We start from the raw sequence: 26,735 nt of genomic DNA on the forward strand, positions 1-26,735 counted from the left end.
AAAAGCTAGCTACTCGAACGCCGAAGGGAGCACACAGCGAGCAGAGAATAGAGAGGGAGAAAGGGGGTCGGGTGAAAAGGAATGGCAAAGACGGCATGGAGAAGGGACTAAGGGGGAGGGGAAGGGAGATGGAGAGGAAGCAGAAGGGAGACGAGGAGAATTGCGAACGCCTCGCACATAAATAAACGCGAGGACACCGTTTGCGAGGCAGCCGAAAAGCCGCCTTCGTTGCAACCGCCGGCCGAGATCGCCTGCTTCGAAGACTCTCGAAACTTATTAAAAATACATAGGCCCGCGCCTAATGGTGCATTTGGGTGGGCGGCAGAGGGGTGACAGGGGAGGCTGGATTGGCAGGAGGTGGACGTGGAAAGAGTTGAAAGGGGGGAGCTCCGATGGTGACTGCCTCGCGAATTTGCATCTTTCTTTTCGTCTCCTCTCGGGCTTCGCCGCGTAGATTCGTAAATAGAGTGGGAAAGTCAAGAGTGACGTTTTAAAAAATACTCTCCTCCGCAATTGATCGATGACGCCGCTTCTAGTCGGGATATTTTGTCGCGGGATTTCCAGAGAATAGGCGAGCAAGGTTTAATTTTCTCGCTGACACTCTTTCCGATCTCTCACTAGGGAGGAATCGTGCAGAGATCATTTATATCGTGATAAACGAACGAGGAAGACGGGTTAATCTGGCGATTATCAAAATCGTATTAAACTGTCCGGGGAAGGCAGGATATATTCCGAAAAGAAGGTGGGATTAATGAAGCTCGGCCAGTAATAAGAATTCGTCCCACTGCAAATCGTGATGCGAACACGCATACTCCACGGTCATACGCGTCTCGCAATAATTATAGAGTACCTGTCACTTCTCGGTTCAAATTCCCTTTCCTCCGAGGTCGTCCTACCTCCTCACCTCGGACATCCCCAAGGGGGTGCGCGTTCACCAAGTTTTATTTCAGCCTCCCCTCCTCTCCGCCTTTCTTTCTCTCTCCGGTTTCATTCCAGCTTTCTTCTTTATCTTCCTTTTTCGCTTTAGGTTGCAACTTGGCACATTAATGCCGAGTTATCCGACGATTTGAAACGCATCGAAATGATTTTTGTAGCTGCGGAGCTGCTCCATCCTGCTGGCCCCACGGCTCGCCCGAGCGATTTATATAACTGGTTATTATTTCATACTTCCGTTCAGCCCGATGTCAGGACGGCTTATCCTCCTCCTTTACCGAGAAAAGAAAGAACTTAGTTGGTGGTGGCGGTGGTGCTGCTCGAGGACGTGGTACCTCCAACAAAAAGAGGTGGAGAGGGTACTTGACCTCGCGCCCATGATCCCTCGATCTTTGTCCCGCACGCTTTTTCAAGTATACTCTCCCGAAGCGACCGACGATCGATTCCCAATACGTCGGTGCAAACACTTAGCTTTTTTCATCTACATTCCGCTTTATCGTACTCTCGATATAGAGAAACTTCGTACGGTTGCCTACGATCGATAGCTCTTCTCTCTTTCTCACTTTCGTCATTCTTTTTTCGTCGTTGCAGAAGGACGAGGGGACTTGCAAGAAATTCTGACGGTAAACGCGACCGACGACGACCTTACAGAGGACAACAGTCGAGTACGATATTATCTGCTGAAAGCTACCAAAGGTTTCTCAGTGCATCCTGCAACCGGCGTTCTGACGGTTAATCGTACCGCGATACCAAGACCTTTGCCCAAAGAGGTGGAGTTGGCCATCGTAGCGGAAGATTACGGTAAGCCACCGGCCTCGTCCATATGTTCCATCGTCGTGCGATTGAGCAGTTTGAAGAGCAGCTTGCCCGGCAAAGAGTACAAGGTCACTGCGAAAGAAAATACGTTGAAGGGCACCACTTTGATGAGATTGTCCGACGTGGACCTTTTGGACGGCGCCATCGTGGCCGGCGATGACAGCGGAACGTTCGAAATATCCAGAGGCAAATTGATTCTCTCCAGAACGCTCGACAGAGAAACGAAAGACAAGTAAGGACGATCGATTTTTAACGTTTTCGTAGGAATTCCAATTTGGCACTAACGAGGGTTATGAATTTTTCAGATACGTTTTACGACTAGGCTCCAAGAACGAAAACATGACAACCGGGTCGCTGGTAGGAGACGAACCAGTTACGGTAATCATTACGGTGGAAGATGTGAACGATAATTACCCTCGTTTCTTGGAGGATCTTCATCAAGTATCGATCAAAGAGAATGCAGTACGCGGTACTACGGTGGCCATGTTGCGCGCCAAGGACGACGATCTGGCTGGCAGCGTGGCTGCGAATTTAGCGTACGAAATTACTTCCGGTAACGACGGTGGCCTGTTTCGCGTGGACAAAACCACCGGCGCTGTTCAAGTAAACGCAACCTTGGACTGCGATCTCGAACCAGACATTCACAATCTAGTGGTCATGGCGTGCGACAGCGATCCAGTTTCTCCTCTGTGCGCTTTGACGAGGCTTCGTATTCACCTGGAAGACGTGAACGACAATTCGCCCAAGTTCCCAGTCTCTGAATATCTGGAATTCGTCGGAGAGAACGAACCGATCGGAACGATCGTGTTTTCCGCGCGAGCGTCGGACTTGGATCGCGGTATATTTGGATCTTTGAACTATTCCATCGTATCTGCCGCGGCAACCGGATTTTCCGATATCGACGATAGCTGGAAATTGTTCGCTGTAGATGGAAAATCCGGCACAGTGACGACGCGCGCTGTCTTTGATTATGAGCTGCGAAACAGATACGCGTTCACTCTACGAGCAACCGATACAGGTGGCCGAACGGCAGCCGTCAGAGTCCGAGTGGAGATCGAATCCAGGGATGAATTTTACCCGCAATTCACAGAAAGAATGTACAGATTCGGTATTAGAAACGGAGCTCAGGTGATCCCTGGAACGGTGATCGGTCATGTAACAGCAACAGATCGAGACAAAGGTCCCGACGGACGAGTCGTTTATCAACTGACCTCGCAACATCCTTATTTCAAACTGAATCGCACCACAGGCGCGTTGATTGTGAAGCAGAAGCTGGTGCACATTGATATGGACGTGGAGGAATCGTCGAGGTTAGTGGTCAGTGCCAGTTCCGGTAGACAGGGCTCTTTGTCGAACATGACAGTGGTAGAAATCACTTTGGCGGATGACAGCGACGTGAACGAAGCTAGAGGCGCGACAGCTTTGGCTACGCCGAACGATGTTGGGTCTAACATGGCAGTAGCAGCGACTGGGGGTCTAGCCGATTGGGCGTTAGGTTTATTAATCGCCTTGCTTTTGTTGGTTGTCGTCTTTGGTGCTATTTTCCTCTATCTTCATCTTCGAAATCGAAGGCATAAGAAACCGGGCACGAAACCAAGTTTAAACGGGGAGAGCAATGCCACTGCGTCCAATAGCTACGTGGATCCGAGTGCCTTCGATACTATACCGATTAGAAGCGTTGCCGGGGTGGGTGCAGGAGGAAACGGAGGCTCTGGGAACGGCAATGGTGGAAGCGGCGCTGCTTCCTGTCAATTTGCACCCCCCAAGTACGATGAGATACCACCGTATGGTACCTCTGGTCAATCCGGGCAGCAACAGGCGACTTCGGAATTGTCCGGCAGCGACCAGTCCGGCTCGTCTGGCAGAGGCTCGGCCGAGGACGACGGAGAAGACGAAGAGATTCGAATGATCAACGAAGGCCAACAGACTGGAGACTCGGCTAGTGATCTCTCGGTTCACAATACTCAGGAATATTTAGCCAGGTTAGGCATCGTCGACCCTCCGGCTGGTACTCCAAGAAGACCGCCTGAAGCGCTGCCTCTCGATAGCTTACACTTGTTCGAGGACGAGGCCGCCACCGAAGCGGATATCGCCACCTTGATTTATGGGAAAATCGGGGAACCTGGAAGACCGATGTCGGGTTTAGAAGTTCCTGGAGGTCCATCGATGAACGGATCCCTAAGTTCCATCGTTCATAGCGAGGAGGAACTGACTGGATCGTATAATTGGGACTATCTGCTGGATTGGGGTCCTCATTATCAACCACTTGCTCACGTGTTCAGCGAAATCGCCAGGCTGAAAGACGACGCTGCTAGCGTTCAAAGCGGAAATTCAGGAAGCAGCGGCAAGACCAAGTCTGTACATAAAGCCCCGCCCCCGCCATTGCTCACTTCCGTTGCTCCTAGGTCGTTGGCGGCTCCCGCGTTAGCCAGGGGCATTCTTCCAAGATCTCCGATCAGCCACGATGCTTCCACTTTCCCATCGGCGGCCCTTAGCCCGAGTTTTTCTCCGTCCTTATCTCCTCTCGCCACCAGAAGTCCTAGTATCAGTCCTTTGGTGCCACCTGCCACTCAAAGGTCCGGTCAAAGTGCCAATAGAGGTATTCCAGTTACCGACGCTGAATTAAGGATCTAACGGTATATCGAAATCATAGTCGCGTTGCGTCAGATATTAGTATTAGTCCCGTTATATTTTGGATCCGGTATCGCGTACATTCGATAGCGTCGATTCGAAAGTTGCGAGTTATATTTTAGAGAATGTTTTAATCGGAGTTTATCGCGTTGAAAGCGTCGTTAGCGTATACCCGATTTCGTGTGATTGCAGTATGAGCGCAGTGTGTATAAAATAGAGACTTTAAGTTGACTGACCTTCGACGAGATTCTCGAAGGTGCCAAAGTGCACATTTTTTTATTTCTGCCGTGATAGACACGAACGCCTCTTTTACGCGTCTAGTTGTAGAATCGAAACGAACGTTTGTAGATAATCCCGTATTCTCGTACTCGCGCAACGATCCTAACGTATAGAACGTATGACCTGCGGAAAAGAGGCGATTGCGCGATATTTTTTTAAGCACAGATATACGACTGTTACTTGCCGTTTCGATCGTCGGTCGATCGATAGTTAAAATAATACTCGTTTGTTTGTACATAGAGGAGTCCGAAATGGGCCGCGTAATCGTTAAGTAATCGTGTAAATAATACTCATACGAAAAAACAAGAAAAAATTGACCATTACGCCTTATAATCAAAAGATAGACTCGATAGCCCCGATAGTCTCGATTCGAAGTCCGTGTCTTCGTGCCATGCCCGTTGAAACGCGCGGCTGTACAGTCACCTTAATTTCGTTAGAGACCGAGACGAATCGGTCGATCGCTCGAACGAACGTTTCCTCGAGCATGGCGATATCAACGGATTGAAAATGCGTCGACACGAGCGTACTGATCAATCCGATATTCGTGCTCGCGCAACTCCAGAGATACCTTTTCATGCCCCGTTTCAGTTTTACTTTGTGCTGGTCTTCCAATTGGAATTTCGATGTAACGGAAGACGACAACGTTTTTCTCAGCCAGGTATATATATACATAAAAATATTAGGAAATAGGTATGTCATATTTTGTATAAAAAAAGACAACTCTTTGTACAAAGACTCTTCTGTGAGCCCAGGATTCACTTGACGGTGAATTTTAAATAAATGAATTTTTTAGGAATCTATCGGATTTTTGTTTACAAACCCTATATATCTCATTGTGGGTATTTGAAGGAGACAGGCAAGGAATATGTTTGAAAAGAAAAACACGACAGACTTGTATAAATCTGCGTCTTGTAATACAACACGTTGAGCCTTACAAGTATATTCACATGTAGTCTTTGAAGTATTTTGATAAATTATTTCTCTATTCGCTCTTTCAGATTATAAGACTACGAACAAAGCGCGCTTTCGTATACGCAGTTTGAACGAAAAATAAAATCAATGTTACGCAAATGGTTGGGCTACGGCAAAACTCGAAGGTAAACGATTCGACGCAAATTCGACAACCGGGAAATCTGAAAAGCAAAATTATTAAACGAAAACGGCGACAAAGTTGCGAAAATTATTCCAAGTTTCTCGACGAACCCGTGTATATTTTTCAAGCGACGAAGAGCTCGCTACGAAGCACTATTTATCCAGTTAATTTGTACATTAAACAGTCTCTACGAGAGAACACGTATCGACCTACGTTTCTAGTGCCTAAAATTAGTGAATCCTTTGCAGAATTCTCCTATAACGGTATAAATACATTGTAATTTAAATGGCATGTCCAGTCTTGAAACTTCTCGTTTACGAGCGCTATGTCATCTTTTCTTTTTCTTTTTTCTGTTTTTTTTTCCTTTTAATCATCTTCTTGGATGTGTTACAAAGTCGGCAACTGTAACTCGAGATAGAAATTGGCCTAAGGTTTAATCGAAAACAGAGGCAGAATCGCAGATTCGGTACTTGTCGACAAATATCTCGGACAAAAATGTCTTCGGTTCTAAGATCGTCGATCTATCTTCGGTAAAGATTTCTATACACCGATCTACGTTTGTCGATGGTCCAAATATGAAATTCGGTAGGATAAACGCTAAAGGAATCTACGTTTTCTTTCGAAATGTTTCGTCTACGTATTGGTAGTGTTTAACGATGTTCTATCTATCAAACGTTAACCGATGGTATGATACGTTTGTAAGTAATTACTATCGTGACTCGTGCTAATCGATTCATATCACAACGACTCTAACGCTACACAAAATGTTGCATAAAACCCTTTACCAACGTTTCGATATTCTTCCACGTAATTGTCAAGAATCGATCAAGATCCGATGTAAAAGGGAACATCGATCAAGCGTCACAAAGTCATCGTGGCACCATGCAAGGTTTCACTCATTGTCTGATAACGAAGAAAGGTTCTCGATTAGTTAAATGTTTCGTGAAATTGTTTCATCGATTCGCACAATTCACACTGTACAAAAGATTTTGTGGCAGTACAATGATCGGTCACGGGATATATTTACCAGGCAATGAGTTAACGCTGCCCTACGCTTGGCAAATGAAAAGCGCTTTTACTACTTTCGGGCGACCATTTATACGCCGCCGTTAAAATAAGGCACCACATCCGACGCTGTTCACGCGATCGTTAATACTCCAGAGTGCAATCGAATCGGTGATCTGGCGATTTTCAGCTCGCTCGAAGAAGCCACTACAAAAGCTTAGAAATGGTTTCGTTATCGTTGTTGCTATGCGATCATAGCACTAAACGACTGGCGAATCATGTAGCGCACTCTTTCGTATTGACTTTATGTTTGATATCTGTTATGGTTGCAATCATGTAATTCCTTCGAACACATTCTGTAAGAGTAGAAAACAGATGCGATAAAAGGATAACATTCGCGTAGCCAGTGTACTGTTTTTTGATCCCAGTTGAACGCATCACACTCGATGGTATTTTATATGTACGCAGCTAGCTAAACTAACTTTTGGAACGTTAGCGCAGGTCAAACTGTCTCTTCCGTCACGCTCCTTGGTATCTGCAATACGCTGATGCTGAAATGAAACGACAAAATTGAAGAATGTCCCTGTGTTGATACAAATTCGAAGCGGCACTTTAACAAGCACGATGGAACGTTAGCGTGTATCGAGGATGACGATCGCATGGAAGAATGCAGTCAAAGCTGTCGACGATGAATCATGATCGATGATGGATAGATATTTCATAATTTGATTCGTCTATTCCGAGAAGTTTAAATCCAAGTCCAAATCCATCGAGATTGGTTGTTATTTCCAAAACGTTATGTAGAAATCTCAAGGGGAAAGCATAGCCTGAATTATTCTCGACTCACGCAATTTTCTTCGCTGTTTCACATTCGCTTTTCCCCAATGCCACGCTGCATTTATTATGCCACATTGTGTACTCTCAAGGTTGTTTTCGCAATGATTTGAATAACGTCAATGCAAAAGTTCAGTCTGTTTTTCGCATGAATCACTCCACGGCACGCCACATTTGCGATTGATTGGTTATTTATAAGATGCTATTGGAGTACAATGATCTACGGCTTCTAGGTCAAAGCGGCTCGATTTTCATAGCGAAGGTTACGCTTAATAATTACGAATGAGTTATAAAAAGAGTCGGGTCGCGTACGATTCATGAAAGCACATTGTGGGCGGACATGATTATGCTTGCTCCTTACTGTTATTCGGACGATGATCGATACGACTAACGCGATTCATTGATTTTCGCTTCTATTGACAGTGAGCCGATGAAAATTTGCCAGCAATCGAAGAAAATATGAAAATGGAAAGACGTACGTACCATGAGGAAAGCCTGCCATGAATCATTTGTAAATATCAACGATTTGCATGAGATTTTGCGGTAGCAAAGCAGAATAAAGGATGTAACGAAAATGCACGCGATCGTTGCAATCTTACAAAGTGATAGCCTAGCCCTACCAACAAGCTTGTTTACTTGGCGACGCCGGCTATCCTCGTGTCGTCTTGCATTTCGACGACGATGGTGTCAGGATCGGATACCCTGTTGGCGGAAATGCATCCGTTTGCGATAGTCGTTGGCAGAACGGTCTCCGACTAAAAGAAATATCCCGAGTTAATTTTGTTTCGTTTCACCCCAAATAGCGTTCGCACGGTCTCGCAATGATCGTACTTGATAAGCTGCTGCATCCAACGCCATCAGCTCCTTCTTCGACAATTGCTCGACCACAGCAGCGGCGTAACAATCTCCCAGCATGTTATTCGTTGTTCGAATGCGATCCCTGGATGTAGAAATTGTTAGTGAACTTAGTACTTATTGCTTGTTATCGAAAGAAAAATGCTGTGTTACTTACACGAACCAATCGATGGTGAATAAAAGAGAGACATTGTAAACAGGAGCATCGATGGCGCTTAGGACAACCAGAAGAAGAACCAAGGCGGCGCTTGGAACTGACGCCGATGACACGGACGCAGCGGTAGAGGTTAAACTTAAAGAAGAACGATGCCATATTGATGTAAATGGGGATCGTTGTAAGTAACGAGTTCAAGCAACGGACTAAATAAAGAAAAACTTACATAACTGTTATAATTTCGCCGAAGCCCAAAACCATGCCATGCATCTGCGCGATGAAGATACTAGCTACGGCGACGAACAGCGCTGTCCCGTCCATGTTAATGTTGCAGCCGATCGGCAGAACGAATCTGGTGACTCTAGGATCGACTCGAAGCTTATCCGTCATCAGGCGAAAAGTGACCGGAAGTGCAGCAGCCCTGTACAAAACTGCGTTAGAAAAGATCGGGCAAAGCAGCTGTCGAGTGATAAAGAAAGATCATTTCTCCGTGCTGCGTAGCTGATGTCCATGGACGAAGGGTCATTCTGGCGTAGTGTGATCGTAATTCGTAAATTCTAACACAACTTCCTCGACATAGTACGCTTTCGAGCGGCGAATAATGCAATGAAATGGATAAAGCACGAATTGTACGAAGCGAATAAGAAATTCGATGAAAAGATACGCGTCAAGGTCGATTGATAGAGCGTTCGGTGGTACAAGTGGCATGGACAGAAAGGTTTCGAGAGACTAATAACCAGAATGACCGTAAGACGAACTGAAAATCAACCAGGGTTAATGTCGACGTCGAAGGGAACAGTGATGATTCTTCCATCGTGTCTCGAAATCAGGCTAACTCCTGTAACAGACAATCGCATGTACCTTCATGTTGCGGCCATCGATTACTTACCAAGGCCACCCTCGGTCTCTGAACCACCTGCAAAAGGCCGCGTGCAGCGCGTGTTCTAATACATCATCATGATATTCATACAGTCTCTGTTCAGATACACTAAGAGCTGTTTCTCTCAGTCGCACAGTGTACGCACAGTTGTGTACGCTCTCTTCTGGAAAAAGTTAATCCACATAGAAAACAAGTTGAATTAGATATTGCCGTTGCAGGGCGTTTACGATCTTGAGCGCCGCAATGATGGGACGGAAAAGGTTCGAAGCACGTTAAGAATCATTGCAACCGTTACACACGATGTACGAATGCTTCTCTGTCCCACGATGCATCGAAAGGAACGAGCGGGGAATAAACGTCTGAAGAAGGAAAGTGGGTAAATGAAAGGAGAACAGGGGTCGGATCACGTGAATTTTGGTTACTTGACGAATGCTGATGGACAAACTGAAAAAATGATCGTTGCTTCGCGTGATCCGCGATAATGAACAGTTAAAGAAATAGAGAATGATCGTAGTTCGGGTGTTCTGGCCAGTGATGGACGGCGCCGGCAAACCTGGAAGAGCGGGCTCGACACGAGCAACCAATATTTTTTTCAGCTTTCCTCTTGGAAAATTTTCTTGGAAAATACTTAAATAAATATCATATGTGGCACGAAGCCTGTTTTGGCGGTCTCGTCTTCCTCTATCCTTCCTCTTACGAGGGACAGAAGATTCGGATAATGGAAGCCCTTTAAGTCTTCCACGCCAAGAATCAGTCCAGGTGACACGGAGTCAGCTGATTTCCGGCTAAATACACACGGACATAACCAGGATATTTCCGTGCACTTATACAGTTTTTGTTTACGATTTTATCCTTCTTCGTTAGTCTATTCTCTGTTGCATATTTCATATCATCAATGTCATCGAAATTTCGGTAATACATTCGGTTATTTCGGTAATACATTCGATTATTTCGGTAATACATTCGATTATTTCGATAATACATTCGATTATTTCGGTGATATGCTTATCATTTCGGTCAGTGATGCGTTTAAACATTAAAACTTCACCGAAAGTTCGTCGATAATTACTACTAACCGGGAGTATCTGCATCCTAAGTGCCACCCAGAACTGCATACCTCTCTCCCTTTCTCTCTCTCTCTCTCTCTTTCTTATTGGTCATGAGGAGTTTCCCCGCGAACAGCGCGGAAACATTAAAGAAACATAAAAGGTTCAAAGAGGAATCGAATGAATGACGGAAAGTAGGATTCGATAGCGTTCGACAACGTCTTCAAAGCGAATCGTAACTGTGTTCTAACGTTGTGAAACGCTGCTGGGAAAGTATCAATCTGGGAAGGTGTACAGGACTAAGGCCTCGCAATGCCTCCTCTCGGCTGGCTGAAACATATTGTCTCTATCAATCGATTCAAACGCATGCGTCGACCTGTTATTTCGAGTCTTGATCGCCTTGCAGTTTCCTCGAACGATCGACAAACGTAATCGACACGATGTAAAATAAAAATAAAAGGCACGACGAATTCGGTTGGCAAGAGACCCGATGGTAATGAATCGCGATCGACCGAGTAAAAGAATCAAAAACTAAATGACGATGACGACCGAGGCCATGTGAGGTAGGCGATATGGGTACTCTGAAGGTCGGGCTGAGTTCGAAGATCGACGACTCACGTTGATGACATGGCGAATGCGGTGAGAGTACCCTGGGCGAGGCCGGTGTAGAATTTAAAGGGGTTCTTTCTCACGAAGGCCAAATAGATCAGCTGCATGATCACCAACTGATAGAAAAACACACCGATCACGATCGTAACGATGAACCAGGCGAGCTGCGACATCACCAATGCCAGATCGGCGACACCGAGTATTTTGCCGGCAATTACCGAGGTGATGCCTACCGGTGTCATCCTACGAGGAAACGATTTTCATGTTTAAGCTTCTCATCCTTCCATCGAATACGCGTCTTCATACGTACCACATTACAGTCGACACCATTCGCATGATAACCTCGAACACAGCTTTGAAAAAGTCGATTACGATTTGGCCTTTCTCGCCGAGAGTACCTAAGAACGTGCCGAACACCAGGCAGAAGAATACTATGCCCAACGTGTTCGTGCCGCTTCTGTATTGTGTTACTCTCATCAATTCATCGTCCCCGAGAACGTCCGAAGATATCGAGTCGGTTAGATTTTGAAAGGGCATCGTTTTTGGAACATATACGGTGTGAGCCTGCCAGAAATATTTCGTGTAATGAATAAAATATATGTATAGATGCGATTATTAATGGTGAAGATGCATACCTGCTGAAACGCTGCTTGGAAAATATTATCCGGAAACATATTCCTGTAACACGCGAAATACGGCGCAATTTTCATAACTAGTTAATCGATAGCTGCGTTTATCGACGATATGCGCTATAATTTCGTTAGCCGATAGCATGCACCGCAAATGCTTTGAACTATGCTTTAAACGGATTTCTTTAGCACGTATAAATAAAGTATGTGCGATCGATACTTTTAATCCCGTCATGGTTGGTATCATTCCCAATTGTTGGAAAAGTTCACCGGTCGTGAAATTACACGACCTTAATTCCCACTGGAACGCTTACGTAGTTCCAATAATTTATCAGAATGTGTAAATAGCCAAAATGGAGAAAGGGTTTTTACTCGGCGAATCGATGAGTCGATTGCTGATAACCGTGTTTAATCCGGACAACGCTGTCGTCGTGGTTTGGCTTTATTATACCGGACAAGCGATGGAATCAATGAGAATAATCCAATAGCACGCAAGGCATGCGATGAAAGTTACCGCGATACCCCTGTCATCGGAGAGTACAGTGGAACGAGTCAAGCGTTGCTCCGGCGACGAGGTAAAGGACTCTACTTTTATCGTAGGAAAATTCCGGGACAGTGTTGGCGTACGTGTCGACGCAGAAGTACAAAAATAACAAGTATGATCGATATCTAACGACTAACACTATTTCATAAACGAAGAAGATAGGAATACTATCTACCTTCCCAAATCGAGAAGGCTGTCCAAGATGTTAACGGCTCTCCCGCTGTGCGAGGTCGCCATCGATTTTCTAATTCCAGGATTACCCGGATGAATGAGCAGAACCAGGACGACACCAAGGACAGCGTTCAGTAACGACGTGAGTATAAAGTACACCAAAGTTCTGACGGCGATCATTCCGTTCATTCTTGCGTTCAAACTTGCTGAGCCTGTAAGTTGTAGACGTTACACGATTAGCGTTGCTTCGGCATAATCAGTTTTTAATATAGTTTTTATTAGCTTAGCTCTTCTCATAACGCATCGAGTTACATGTAGTTACCTGATATGAGACTGGCAATCACTAGTGGTAAGATCATTAACTTTAACAACCTCATGAAGAGCTCTCCAGGATAACTGATTAGCATAACTGCGTCATCGCCGAGGCTCAAGGGTCGTAAACCGAACCCTGAAAAAATAACGAGATTACTGCTATGACAGCTGCTTCTAGAAGGCTTAAGTCTATTCAAGGTGAATGTGATGAAGTGGCGCAGCAGAATGAAAACAAGTTCAGTTTCTGAAATTTTACCAGTAAAAAGTTATATCTGTATAATACATGAGACCATGTACGGATGATAACATCGCTTTAAATTTACTAGATATGATCTTTGCGATAATAATTTTTTAAAATAATAATATTTTTATGCATAAAGATATAAAAATAAAGTGTGTGAGCGAGCTGAGAAGGCGACATGGGAATAGCAAGAGAACGCTGCAAAACAGGCTACTTGTGTCCTTGTCTAATAATGCATGCAGATTCGTATATTAAATATGTAAGTGTAACACCGATCAACGGGCAGCATCAGTGTGCATGCCTGATTAGACAAGAACAGAAGACATCTCTACGCAGAGATCTCTTTCTATTCCTATAACGCATCCACTTACACAGTGATACATATTTTTATATCTCTATGTTTTAATGCCAGTAACTGACTGTCTATAAACGCGAGCGAGTTGTAGAAAGAATTGCTTTATCGACGAGTAGTAATGCGAATGTAAAACGATACGCGAGAAATTGGGCGTGCCATTTAATGTAATTGCGAATGATTAGAAAAGCGTATTTCCAAATTCGAATTCACTAACATCGCTACAGATGTACACTGTGGCAATTAAATCGTCGAAAAGAATGACGAAGCGTAAATGAAAATACGTCGACGGTCATCGAGTCATTTTAAAGAGAGTCGTTTTCAACGTAATTCTAAAGAAAGGTTAGTACGTTCGTGTTCAAGGTTGTCCTAGGTGATAAGTTAGTTAAATAGATGAGACTTTTGACGGAAACCTTTCGTCGATGATTGTCACCTTTTAACAGGATAACACGTTAGCGTTTTATGTAACAAAAGTTAATTTTAACGTGGATCGTCACGGTTAATGGCGCGCGAGACATATCGAGTCTATATCCCTTCTCGTTGTCAATTTTAATTTACAGCAAGCAATTCGACTCGCGAGGGAATATCATTGACAGATATAGTTTCAACGATTACGAAGACCCGATCGTTAAGTAGCGCGCATAATCATTTATTAACACGTGTATGGCGTTCGCGCACGTGACGCAACAGAAAACTTGCATTTCGTTTGCGTAAAATTCTAATGGAGAAAAGGGAGATAAAAAAGGATGGAAGAAATGAAGGAACAGAGATGGGCTTCTATCTACGACTGCTATCGATCGGCAGAAAAAGTAAGATCGGCTCGTATCGGATGAACTCGACCTTGGCACGCTTTCCCGTAATGGACGAAAGCGTAAGGAGCTTTTGGTATGGCCCTGTCATTATCTGGAGTACGTGATGTAGCTCGGAACTCGTCCTTACAACTTTCATCGTATTTACTATAAATAAAAAGTTGATGGAAATTTTGCAACCTCATTGAGTAGATACTATAAGGAAACCATGTTTTCTCGAGTTTCAAGCTCGATATGTAACCGATTGACATTTAGTTGACATATCGATGATTCATTGACTCGAGAGAGGAAAGAAGTCGCCCCGACGTACGCGATGAATCAGGTCAACGTATAAAATTAATATTATCGTAAGGATGTTCGACGTCGTAGATGAGTAAACCGAATGTTCGATCGATTTTGATATTTCTCCGTACTTACCGAGTATTACGCCGAAGAGAACACCGGAGAGAGTAACTATGAGAAGAAGATTTTCCCGCATGAACTTTCTGGTGTCGGCGGTCACCTTACGGGGACCCTGAGAGGCCGACACGTCCTGGCCATCCATCTTGGCGAACAAGTACTCGGAGAACCGAGCCGAGGACTTCTCCTCCATTTCACTAGGCCGCCAGTAAGCGGCGTAGGTGGTGGTGGTGGAGCCGGTCGCGCACGAGGAGGCCGATCCTCTGGGCGATCGCCCCGCCGATTCTGCCAAGTTCCCTTCTCGCGATCTCTCGCGGCTAACGGCGGGGCCCCGGCAACACCACAACGACGACGGGTTGCCGTTTTGGGGGTGTTTCGGGAAATCCGTGCGGAACGAGCAATCACGCGCTCCCACCAGACGTTCCAATAGCCTGACGGCCTTGCGAGAGCGCGGCAGCTCGATCGTGGTACAGGGATTCGACTCGACTTCTTTCGAGTCAAGTTGAGACGAATCAATCGGTCCCTCGCTAACGCAACCCAATGGCCTCGCGTTACTATCCGCGCTCACTTGACGTGCGAGAGGATTAAAGTCACAAGTTCTTCAGGATGAAAGAACACTGGGATGGGTTGTTCTCTGTTTTCTAAGCTTCGGAGGACTTACTCTTTTATGGATCGTTGGTAGGTAACCAAGCCGTATTGAATAGGGAGAGAATTTCTTGAAAGGAAAGCTTGCGATCGATCTTCCTACCGAGGTCACCGGTCTCTCGGAGCAATTGCTTGATTCTGCCTGAACGTTCGCGTTGTTGCACAGGGTCAGTTACCTTTTAGAGTTAGCACTTTGCACCTTGGGCTGATATCGCTGGTTTGCATGCACCAGATTACTCGAATCGCGTGACTCTTTTCTTTTTAATAGTAGAACGAGCGGGATCGATTAGTCGGTCAACGTGGCAATTAAAAGAAAATGGCGAATAAAGTATTCGAATGAATTTTGATGGTCGTTTAGATTTCGATACGTTTATCACGAAGGATGAGCCCCAACTGACCGGTTACTGGAGGATATATACGTATTGATTTGCCGAGGTTCCCCTTTTCCCCGGCGACCCCTACCCGTTCCCACGGGCTCAGCCGGAAGACGCTTGCGCGAACTCCGGTGGCTAAGTCGGTCGACTGAAAACGGGTATGTATATCTGACACCGATGAACTGTCGTTGGATTGTGCATTACAAGCGACAATAGTCAGAGAGGAATAACACGAAAGAGTCGAAATAAAAGCGCACAAGTTTTGATGGCCTAAACGAACGAACTATATGACGCTTTGATGCTCCAGGGGAGTATCTACCAGATATAGATGCATTTCGTCCTATGAAACGAATCTACTTTCACAATGCTTGCTCTTTGATTTTTCGATGTCCTGAAAAATCAATGTCCGAGTATCTCATTGATTCATTCGAGTATCTCAATGATTTAAGTTTCTTTGCAGCCGAAAAACCTGATAGCAGCCGAATACAAAAATATTCTTCCCATACAAATTTTCTAACGCTTTAATTCTATTTTAATCGTGTCTGGTTACGTATTTCGCAGTAGCGATATAACGTTGTATTGATTAGGAATATACTCGATAAGTGTCCGACCGGGAACGAAGTGAATCTACTTGTGTCCGACCGTAATGGCTTTTACTACTGGTAACGGAGCGGGTGATTGTTACCAACAGCAAGAGATGGAAGCACTAGACTTTATTTCGATAATTTGTCCGATATCGAAGAAACGTAAGCTATAGACTGAACCGATCGAACTCGTATGTATTCTGAACAACAATGAATTCAGGACGGATCTTAAATCGCGAGAACGAAATCGCGTATTTATGCCAATTTGGTTTTATCCTCGTTAAAAAAGACGACTTTAACAGAAATAAAACTGCATTGGGATATAATATTATTATAAAAATATCCGTATTGTTATAGCTAAACGGAAGTTTCTTTGACCTTTTCTCGATCAAATGTCTACATGTGAGCTACTGGCAAATAAGTATCGACATTTCTGTCGTATTCGTATGACAAAGGTTATTCGAAATGCGTGGAATTATCCCAAGAAAAATTCGGTCGTTGCGTTGCGAAGGAGCGGGTCACCGTTCTTGAATAATGGAAAGAAACTTCTCGTTTGAGATCATTCCGATAGCAAGGTGCCGGGATCCCGACTCACCCCTCTCGTAAATAATCTATGGAGGGAACTGTAATACTGTCGAGAACAGCATCGGTATAAGTTCTTCTATTTATCGAGTTTCCCGAACATGTACAACCACCGATTCCGTATCTTCCTCTTTGTCAGCGAGACGCATTCGTGCGTGGCTGTTTGCATTTTTCGCGCTGCCGACATCCTCCGAGAAGAATATCGTCTATAGTCTCATATTGAAAACAGTCTTGCGATTCGTTACCGATCCAAGAATCTCATTACAGAGGAAACTGGGAGCGAACGCTGAACAGATTCAATTTGTATAGCAAGCCAATGAGATGTATGGAAAATAAGGAACGAACAAGTAAAGTCTTGGAATCCAATTGCCGTCACGTTTCAGTGATCGCGTACGTACGATTCTCCCTACGCGTGCTCGTAAGCGGATTAAAATTGAACGAAAGTCGAAAGGCTCCCTTAATGAAGCTTTAACGGAAACCGCTCGAGGGTATGAGGCTTTGATTGGATATTACGTGAAATATGGATTATCAATCTTGGCCGCTTCCTACAACGAAGAAACATACGTTCGATCGATTCAACATGTCAGATTAACGTTTTAAGAGTCGTAACCCGATCTAATTTATATGTATAACATGTAAATTTAATTTCATCTAACACCGTACATTTAACACGCGGTCAGATTCGATAATCGACCAACAATGACGTTGTAGTTTCATATTTGCATCATATTGTCGTAACCATAACGCGGTTCCCTATTGTTTACGGGCGGACTAACAAATCGGTTTAACGAGCACAAACAGGGTAGTTAGGAGAACAAAGGCGATTTAGGCGCGAATACTTGAACGCGTACCGTCTATTCTCAATCATTAATCTTCCTTAGGGTATATTCCTCGTGCGTGTATCTGAATGAATAGATTCGATCGGATTCCAGAGTCACGGAAAGCAGAGAATCCTGTGTTGCGTTTATTCTTAGTGACGCGCGTCGAGGACGAATCGAAGATTGGAAAACTCGAGCACAATAGAAATCGAGAAGAAACGCGAGAAGCAAATGGAAAGGGTATGGAAAAGAAAAGGGTGGAAAAGAAACTAGGTTTGTTAAGTAGATTTAAGAATCGCGTCGCTGTTGCACAGAGGTGAGTGAGACGCTTTAAGCTTGAATAGAACTCGGAACTGTGGTGAAGACAAGGGCCATTATGTCGGCACGTAAAGCGACGTCAGCTCAAAGCTCGAGTGTCCGTTCTTTCTTGTAACTCCAGGTAGCTTTCATTCTCTTTCCTTTTCTTTTATGACATCGGGCTAACCATACGGTAGGACTGCCACCCAGTCGTGCCCTTCGTTCTGTTCTTCACCTATTTTCCTTTTTTTTTTCAGACGCGCGGGTTTTAACGTTTGGTAGGTCGTCGGATCGTTTGTCTCGGAGAACTCAGCAACTCCGCAAACTTTCCTCGAGATTTTGAAATCTATCCTCCCCTTAAAGAACGTAAATTTTCCGTAATTAAATTTGTCAGCCATAATTGTTCGTAACTTAGTAGAAGAAGCCGATGTTTTCCACTCTCTCAATTTTTCGTTCAATCGCCGGCAAGTTGGTTAAATGCAAGACTCTCGGAACTATAATAAATTGTTCGAGTCATTCCTTAAAATAAAGTAAGGTCTAATTAAATCCACCAAACTCACTTACGGTACAACTTGTCTCAATTTTCTTCTCCCGTCAAACTTCTTTTTACTTGCTCATGGAGTTCGCTGACGAAATGCGAAGATCGATCGAATCCATTAAAAACTTTCTAATGTGACTTGTGTAAGCGATGGATAGCAGTTTGAAATCTTGCAGAACTTAATATGAAAACAAAGTTGTGAAAAGGCACGTATCTGTAATCAGATCGACAAATGGGCGAATATGGATTGTTCGATCACTCGCGGAGAGACGCGATCGCGAATAAGCACGTCAACAGGAGTCGTAAATTCCCGTTACGATTAGATAATCGACGCCACGAAATGATCGATCCCCTATTTCGTTTAGGATAATAGGGGTGGTTAATTGAGTAGTTACACTGATTCAACAGGTATAACTTTATATTTATTTCAACAACTTCGTAAAGAAATGATTACACTGATGCGAATGTACAAGTTAATAGTTGATTGATCTGCGGTGAAAAACCAGGTTACAAGATGTTGACGGTTTGAAGAAGAGAAAAAGAGTGAGCTTCGACGATGAAGCTGTGACGGAGGAAAACTAAGGATGGGTGTGTCCAGCGCACGGGATCATCGGATTTGTTGGTGACGATTTTGGCTAATAGAGTGAGGGAAATAGGCTTCGTTGTTAATTGGTTATTTGCTATGGTGGTGGGTGAGGAAGGACGCTCACCGCCCTCAAGATAAAGTCGTTGGTGGGAGGCCTCATACGTGAGAAACAGAAACTTTCCCGTGTCAACCCGTGGTGGGCAATAAACTTTAGGAGACAATGCAGCGAAAGAATGTTTGTTAGGTTCGAAGGACCTCGACTAGGAAATTGCTGAGATTTATGGAGGGTACTTGAGAATATTGAGGGTACGCAGTAAGGACGAGCGGACATCTGGTTACCATCTTGCCCGCGGTGTGTGGCCTGGTCTAGGTAGAGTGTCGCCCGGCGTAACATCCTCCCCCCGTTGAGAGGGCACCGATCAACCTTAGATGTGGGTCAGGTGGGTGTGTGATCCACCTCCTTCGATGTCGGTGATTGTCCGGACTCGACTCGGGCTGATTGACATGGCAGGGGGACCAGTCTTTTGACGCCGCGATCCAGGAGGCTCGATGATGTCTGCACCGTCGCTGTTCGAATGATACCATCGGCTCTGGGATGGATCTTGACTACACGGCCCAAGGGCCAGTGCATCGGTGGAACGTTATCTTCTCTGAGAATGACGATGGTGCCTTCTCGTATGTCGTGATTGCCCTTGTTCCATTTGTTTCGGATGCTCAGTTCGTTCAGATACTCCCGATGCCAGCGGCGCCAGAAATGCTGCTTGAGTTTTTGAATATGTTGCCAGCTGGAGAGACGATTGGTTGGTGTGTCCCTGAAATCTCGTTCTCGAATGCTGGTTAATGAATCTCCGATGAGGAAGTGACCGGGGGTAAGGACAAGGAGATCGTTTGGGTCGGATGAAATTGGAGTCAGCGGACGGGAGTTCAGGATGGACTCGATTTCAATGATTAGTGTGTTGAAATTTTCGAAGGTTAAGAGCTCGTTACCTGCGACACGTCTGAGATGTCGTTTGAAGGATTTCACTGCAGCCTCCCACAACCCGCCGAAGTGAGGTGAGTTGGGAGGAATGAAGCGCCATTCGATCCGTCGGTCGGCCAAAAAGGACTGAACCTTTACCTTATGATCGTCGGCCTGCAGGAGGTTTCGAAGCTCTCGTAGTTCGTTGTTGGCGCCAACGAAGTTGGTACCGTTGTCGGAGTAAATTGTTGCGCAGAATCCTCGGCGAGCGATGAATCTTCGCAGAGCAGCAATGAAGGCCTCGCTAGTGAGGTCGCTGACCAGCTCGATGTGGACTGCTTTAACTGCCAGACATACGAAGATTGCTACATATGTCTTGATTTTACGTCGGTTGCGATCCTTTCGTTCTTTGATGTAGAAAGGTCCGCAATAGTCGATTCCGACGTTGGTAAATGGCCGAGATTCCGTTATCCGTGCAGCTGGAAGGTCACCCATCACGTAGTCCACTGGAGGTGGGTTAGCTCGGCAGCAACGGACGCACTTCTTCAGCGTGCTCCAAACTTGACTACGGCCGTCGATAGGCCAATAAGTTCTTCTTAGAGCATATAAGGTGGCTTGAGTTCCGGAGTGGAGATTCAGGAGGTGTTCATGCTCGATTATGTGCGCTGTAACTGAGGACTTCGGTAGAATGATTGGATGCTTCTGACTGAAGGGCATTGGTGAGTGACCGAGTCGACCTCCGACTCGCAATATCCCGTCCTTGTCCAGAAACGGGTTGAGTCGTCGTAATTTCCCCTTCATTGCAGAATTTCGGTCTGTTCGGAGAATATGGATTTCATCTGAAAAATAACAGAACTGTAGTAGTTTGATCAATTTGTTATGCGCATTGGTTAAATCATGCGTGGTTAGAGGTCCCCGTCGATCCTGTTTCTGTCGCCATCTAAGACAACGAGCGGTAATTCTCATCAGCTTGGGCCAAGACGAAAATCGCTCCAGTAAACTGTGGTCAGCCGGAGTCACGGACAGACAGGTTGCCTTCTTCTGCTCCGGAATTTCGGTCAATGGTACTGGGTTCCACGTCGGCCAGTATTCTTCAGGATGTTGGAGCCATACCGGTCCATGTTGCCAAATGGTTGGTCGTAGGAAGTCTTCGGGCGATTGGCCTCGAGATATGAGATCTGCAGGGTTGTCGGTAGTGGGAATGTGACGCCAATCTGAGGTGTGAGTCTTCTGTTGAATTTCAGTCACTCGATTAGCGACAAAGGTTTTCAGCGTATGGGGTGATGTATTAATCCAATGCAGAACGGTTGTGGAGTCAGTCCAATAAACAGTCCTAGAAATGTTGCTTGGTAAAGCTTGAAGGACTGTGGTGGCCAGTGATGTGAGAAGAAGTGCTCCACTCAGTTCCAGCCTTGGAATGGTTTGTGACTTGAGCGGAGCCACCTTTGACTTTGCAGTGAGAAGTCGTGTCCAGACATGACCATCCGGAGTGATGGTGCGAAGGTAAATGCATGCTCCATACGCCCTTTCGCTGGCGTCACAGAACCCGTGTAACTCAATTTCCGCTGCGGCCTTGATTATGGTTTTACGTGGGAACCTTACGTTGTTTAACAATGGTAGCTGTGTATAAAATTTGTTCCACTCTGTATGTAAGTCGGCCGGTAGGGATTCGTCTCAGTCAATTTTTAATGTCCAAAGTCTTTGGAGCAGCATCTTAGCTCGAACGATCACTGGTGCCAGTAATCCAAGAGGGTCGTAGATCTTGGCGATTTCGGAGCTGATTGTTCTTTTCGTGACTCGAGAGGCGGTAGGGTTGATTTTGACGGAATACAGGATCGAATCGTCAAAGGAATTCCAGATAACACCCAGAGTTTTGAACGTTTGCGATTCGCCTAGCAGCAGCTTATCGTTTATGTCCTGCTCGGAAAGTCCTCGTAGCAGTTCCCGGTCGTTCGATGCCCATTTTCGAATGTTTAAGCCGGCTAGTTTGAGCAATTCTGTGAGCTCTGTTCTCAATGATCGTGCCTCGCCCCTTGTATCAACTCCCGTGAGAAGATCGTCGACGTAGAAGTCTCGCCTTAAGACTGTCGCCGCTCGAGGGTACCGATGTCCCTCGTCGTCCGCCAGTTGTCTGAGGCACCGAATGGCTAGATAAGGGGCCGCTGACAGCCCGAATGTCACTGTGTTGAGTTGATAAGTGTCAACCCTTCCATCAGAGTTGCGCCACAAAATTTGTTGGAATTTCCGATCTTCTGGACGCACAAGAAATTGTCGGTACATTTTTTCAACATCTCCTGTAATGACGTATTGATGAGAGCGAAATCTTAGAAGAATGAAAAATAAATCGTCTTGTAATTTCGGTCCCGTATGAAGTACGTCGTTCAATGAAACTCCGGTGGTGGTTGGTGCAGATCCGTCAAACACAACTCGGAGTTTCGTAGTTTGGCTGGACTCTTTGATCACGCCGTGATGTGTCAGAAAATATCCATCGTCCGTGTAGTGGTCCGTGGTGATCTTAGTCATGTGTCCTAATTCTAGGTACTCTTGTATGACGGCGTGATAGTCGGCTTCAAATTGTTTGTCCCGTTGGAACCGACGGCATAGGGAGGTGAGTCGCTTCATCGCCATGGCTTTAGAGGATCCAAGCGAAGGGGTTGTTTCGTTAAACGGGAGAGCGACAATGTATCGCCCTTCGTTGTTGCGCTGAACGTGGTTTCGGAAGTGTTCCTCGCACTGTCGTTCCACTTCCGAAGTGTGTACAGTGGGAGGTCCTTCGTCGATTTCCCAGAACCGGGCGAGATCCGCCTGTAAAGCCGTCGTGGAGGCGTGAAATGCGTGTGCTGGTGATTGCGAGGTTGGGCTCCCCCCGATGACCCATCCGAATTGCGTTTTTTGCAGACGCAAGTCGGGTTCGTTTGCTTGACTGATATCAAGCTGGCCGACACAGAGTAATGCTAGTGTTGGCCCGGCGCTCAACAATATTTCGATCGGAGCGGGTATGTGGAATCTTGGATCGGCTAGTTGGAGATTCCGAGGTATCTGTATCGTTGAGCGATCTATGGGTTGATCTGGGATCCAAGACGATATTGTCGGTATGATTAGGAACGTCAAGGTGCGTTCGTATCTACCGTCAATGGAGGTGATCGTGGCCGTGATGTAGCGTTTTGAGGTCGTCGATAACGTGTTGAGTGTTCCGATTGGGACCGAACATTTCCGTTGATTGAGTTTTAACGAATTAGCGAGCTTTTCTGTAATAAAGTTCATGCTAGAACCGGTGTCTAGCAAAGCCCGATAACGGAATGGTTGAATTTTATTATTCAAGATGTTGACCTGCGCTGTGACTAACAAATCGTGCTGCAATGGTTCGGAGGGAAGCGAGGTCAATGAGTCTGTTTTCTGTGGTTCGGTCCCTAGCAAAGTCGTCTGATGAAGTCATTGCTTTTTTTGTTGTTTAGAACCGGGTGATATATTTGGTCCCGATCCCGTCGTTCGCGATAGCCGAGATTCGCGTTTCGGAGATGTTCGCGGAGATGTTCGGGGAGATGTTCGGGGGGACGTTCGGGGAGACGTAGATGCGCGTCTCGAACGATGTGACGAACGCGGGGTCGGTGAACTGGGCGAGGATCGACCGTTGGATGCCCGGCTGCTCGACGATCGACCGCTCGACGATCGACCGTTCGACGATCGACCGCTCGACGATCGACCGCTCGATGTTCGGTCTACACGTGTTCGGATTTTGCGATGATCATGGTCTCGGTGCAGATATGTATGGTGTCGCTGTCTGCAGATGCGACATGAACCGGCGGAACATTGAGTAAGGGTGTGACCCTTGCCTAGACAATTGGTACAGAGCGACGTCCTTTTGGCCGTTTCAAGACGTTCCTTGGGCGACTGCGCCTTGAAGGTTTCACAATTCTATATTGCGTGTGGTCCTCGGCAATTCGGACACATCGACGGCTTATGTGTAGTCGCGAATGCGTGAACTCGCGGGGCGTTCGGTTGCTGACGGTTATGTCGATCGGACCCCCGTTTTATCACGGTTGATGCTGAATTTGTTCTGTCACCGTTCGTACGCGTTTTCAGAAATTCTACCAAGTGCGTGTAGGACGGCATTTTCTTGTCTGGCAATGTGCGGTGCCATTTGCGTATGATGGCTGCGGGTAGTTTCAATGTGAATATTTTGAGAAGAACGACGTTTGATGCGACTGGTTCGCCGAGTTTCTTTAAGGCTTGGAGGTTTACCTTGACCGTCTCGAGAAAATCATCTATGGCTTCGGGTGTTTCTTTAGTTATTTTCGGATAGTCAAAAATCAAGTCCCAGTGGCGCATGCAGACTTGACGGTGGCAGTCGAATTTTTCTTTAAGAATGTCGATAGCGATTGAATAGTTTAATTCTGTGATGTCTAGCGATTGTATGCTTCGCGCGGCCTTTCCGGTCAGGGAGGATTGGAGATAATGAAACTTTTGCACGGGTGTAAGTCGCTCGTTTCGATCTATGATGGACAAGAAGGAGTCGTAAAATGAATGCCAATTCTCGACGGTACCGTCGAAAATAGGCACATGAATCTCCGGTGATTTAATTGATGCAGCCTCGCGAACAGCGGCTGATTCGCCGTTTGTCGATTGCGACGGCGTAACTAGTCGTAGATTGTTTAATTGATGAATTACTCGGAGCTCTAATCTTTCGTACTCGTCTGCTATTTCAAGGCCGCGCGCGATCTCTTCTTCATCTATACTTGTAATCTCGTTTTGAATGGCGCGGAATTCCGTCTCATATGTTTCCAGACGATTTTTAATTTGGATTAACTCGTGCTCTTGCGGACAGCTGGATTGTTCGATTCCGTCCAGCTCTTTTGATAAGCTTGTAAAGTGACTGATACACTGGCCTCGGCGTCGGCGCAAGGCGGCAAGTTCATTTCCGGTTGCCATTATTTATTATATGATAGAGACTGAAATGGTTAGAACTTACTTCTGTTGACGAAGGTGATACTTGTGATGTTGCGATCTGGGATTCCCGATGCGGAGTTGTTCCGGCTGCGGTAATCGCTCGTCACTGTGTAGCGAAGTATTGTGGCGTACGTTTCGTGAGGAAGGTGATCCTTCTCTAAAGTGACGCGTTTTGTAGTGAGAACGAAGTTGTTGGATATCGTTATGTTGACGATTGTCCAGTTGCGGCGGGAGGCTGCCTGGTTACGTTTCAACCACCGAATTATGCCTCTTCAAAGGTGACGGCCCTTGGCGTTACTGACTTCGCTGGAGTGGTAACGCTTCCGCTGCTGGTTATGTTGGATTCACGTGGCACTGTATGGTAGTGGGTGTCACTGGCGTGCACTTTTCACAGACACGTGATCCGGCTCGAAGGACCAAAATGTTCGATCACTCGCGGAGAGACGCGATCGCGAATAAGCACGTCAACGGGAGTCGTAAATTCCCGTTACGATTAGATAATCGACGCCACGAAATGATCGATCCCCTATTTCGTTTAGGATAATAGGGGTGGTTAATTGAGTAGTTACACTGATTCAACAGGTATAACTTTATATTTATTTCAACAACTTCGTAAAGAAATGATTACACTGATGCGAATGTACAAGTTAATAGTTGATTGATCTGCGGTGTAAAACCCGGTTACAAGATGTTGACGGTTTGAAGAAGAGAAAAAGAGTGAGCTTCGACGATGAAGCTGTGACGGAGGAAAACTAAGGATGGGTGTGTCTAGCGCACGGGATCATCGGATTTGTTGGTGACGATTTTGACTAATAGAGTGAGGGAAATAGGCTTCGTTGTTAATTGGTTATTTGCTATGGTGGTGGGTGAGGAAGGATGCTCACCGCCCTCAAGATAAAGTCGTTGGTGGGAGGCCTCATACGTGAGAAACAGAAACTTTCCCGTGTCAACCCGTGGTGGGCAATAAACTTTAGGAGACAATGCAACGAAAGAATGTTTGTTAGGTCCGAAGGACCTCGACTAGGAAATTGCTGAGATTTATGGAGGGTACTTGAGAATATTGAGGGTACGCAGTAAGGACGAGCGGACATCTGGTTACCATCTTGCCCGCGGTGTGTGGCCTGGTCTAGGTAGAGTGTCGCCCGGCGTAACATGGATCATAGATCACTCTGTTGGGGCATTAAATTTCTGCTTTAGTTTTCCTTCCCTTAATCACATTTCTCCTCTCGTGATTCCGGCAGTGTATGATTAAACTTAAAATTTCTATCGATACAACGCTAGTTCGAGTTAGGTGCAGATCAACTCGCAAATGGAATAAATTAAAGCGATCGTTCAATTTCTGAGTCTGTATTGTCCGAAGAATTGAACGAAAAAGAGAACAAAACAAATACATTTTCCGAGGATGGTCTTCGTTATCAGAAATCCTTAGGTTGCTTCAGAGGAAGTATTCTTGTCGCTACAATACTGTTTCGGTGTTAGGCGTAAGCAAACCATGTACACCACTATCTGCCGCTATCTACATCTAGCAGGCTCTATATTCACGCTATGTTTGATAGGCAACAAATTTACACCCCCGTCCCCCGATTAAATCGGAGCAAAGAACGCGATCAACAAGTATAATATTCGCAGGTACGTGACCACGCGAGAGATTGCTTTCGGAATAGATGAAACGTTCAGAGATTGATCGGCCAGTTTCGATGCTTTTCTATTGTACATTGTATGCGTTTCAGCATCCTCTTGTCGTATCACATTTTTTCATACGATTGAATCAATTACGTACGAATGCAACCGATAAAGCTGCCCAAGTATTAGAC

The 26,735-nt window shown here is 45.6% G+C and overlaps 3 protein-coding genes across 6 annotated transcripts in view; 1 reads left to right on the forward strand and 2 right to left on the reverse strand.

Annotated features, from left to right (window-relative positions):
* Positions 1–5,455, forward strand: part of ds (dachsous cadherin-related 1) — a 214,328-nt gene extending 208,873 nt beyond the window's left edge. For both annotated transcript variants that reach the window (XM_069116820.1, XM_069116821.1), the window contains exons 16-17: positions 1,525–1,981; positions 2,055–5,455. In XM_069116820.1, coding sequence (XP_068972921.1) covers positions 1,525–1,981; positions 2,055–4,383 — 2,786 coding nt within the window. In that variant the 3' untranslated portion in view covers positions 4,384–5,455. The remainder of the gene's footprint in view (positions 1–1,524; positions 1,982–2,054) is intronic.
* A 95-nt stretch (positions 5,456–5,550) lies between these two features.
* Eaat2 (Excitatory amino acid transporter 2) lies at positions 5,551–15,652 on the reverse strand. 3 transcript variants are annotated; one of them, XR_011173528.1, is made up of 11 exons: positions 14,611–15,652; positions 12,802–12,927; positions 12,484–12,691; positions 11,771–11,813; positions 11,446–11,699; positions 11,145–11,378; positions 8,827–9,021; positions 8,604–8,738; positions 8,423–8,531; positions 8,075–8,346; positions 5,551–7,308 (listed from the first exon to the last, which is right to left on the reverse strand). XR_011173528.1 is itself a non-coding variant. In XM_069116397.1 (11 exons), exons 1-11 carry the CDS (start codon positions 14,783–14,785, stop codon positions 7,260–7,262), a joined length of 1,647 nt encoding a protein of 548 aa, XP_068972498.1. In that variant the 5' UTR covers positions 14,786–15,652; the 3' UTR covers positions 5,551–7,259. The 3 variants fall into 3 exon arrangements, 2 of the variants coding, with proteins under 2 accessions (XP_068972498.1, XP_068972499.1); XM_069116397.1 differs by having other exon boundaries at positions 8,228–8,346; XM_069116398.1 differs by having other exon boundaries at positions 8,212–8,346.
* A 3,800-nt stretch (positions 15,653–19,452) lies between these two features.
* Positions 19,453–24,903, reverse strand: LOC138181465 (uncharacterized). The gene is made up of 3 exons (XM_069116282.1): positions 24,217–24,903; positions 21,700–23,397; positions 19,453–21,594 (listed from the first exon to the last, which is right to left on the reverse strand). Exons 1-3 carry the CDS (start codon positions 24,901–24,903, stop codon positions 19,453–19,455), a joined length of 4,527 nt encoding a protein of 1,508 aa, XP_068972383.1.
* Between the last annotated feature and the right edge of the window lie 1,832 nt (positions 24,904–26,735).

The sequence above is a fragment of the Bombus flavifrons genome, chromosome 7 (genome assembly GCF_040668555.2).
Source record: "Bombus flavifrons isolate JBK064 chromosome 7, iyBomFlav1_principal, whole genome shotgun sequence".
NCBI lineage: Eukaryota > Metazoa > Arthropoda > Insecta > Hymenoptera > Apidae > Bombus > Bombus flavifrons.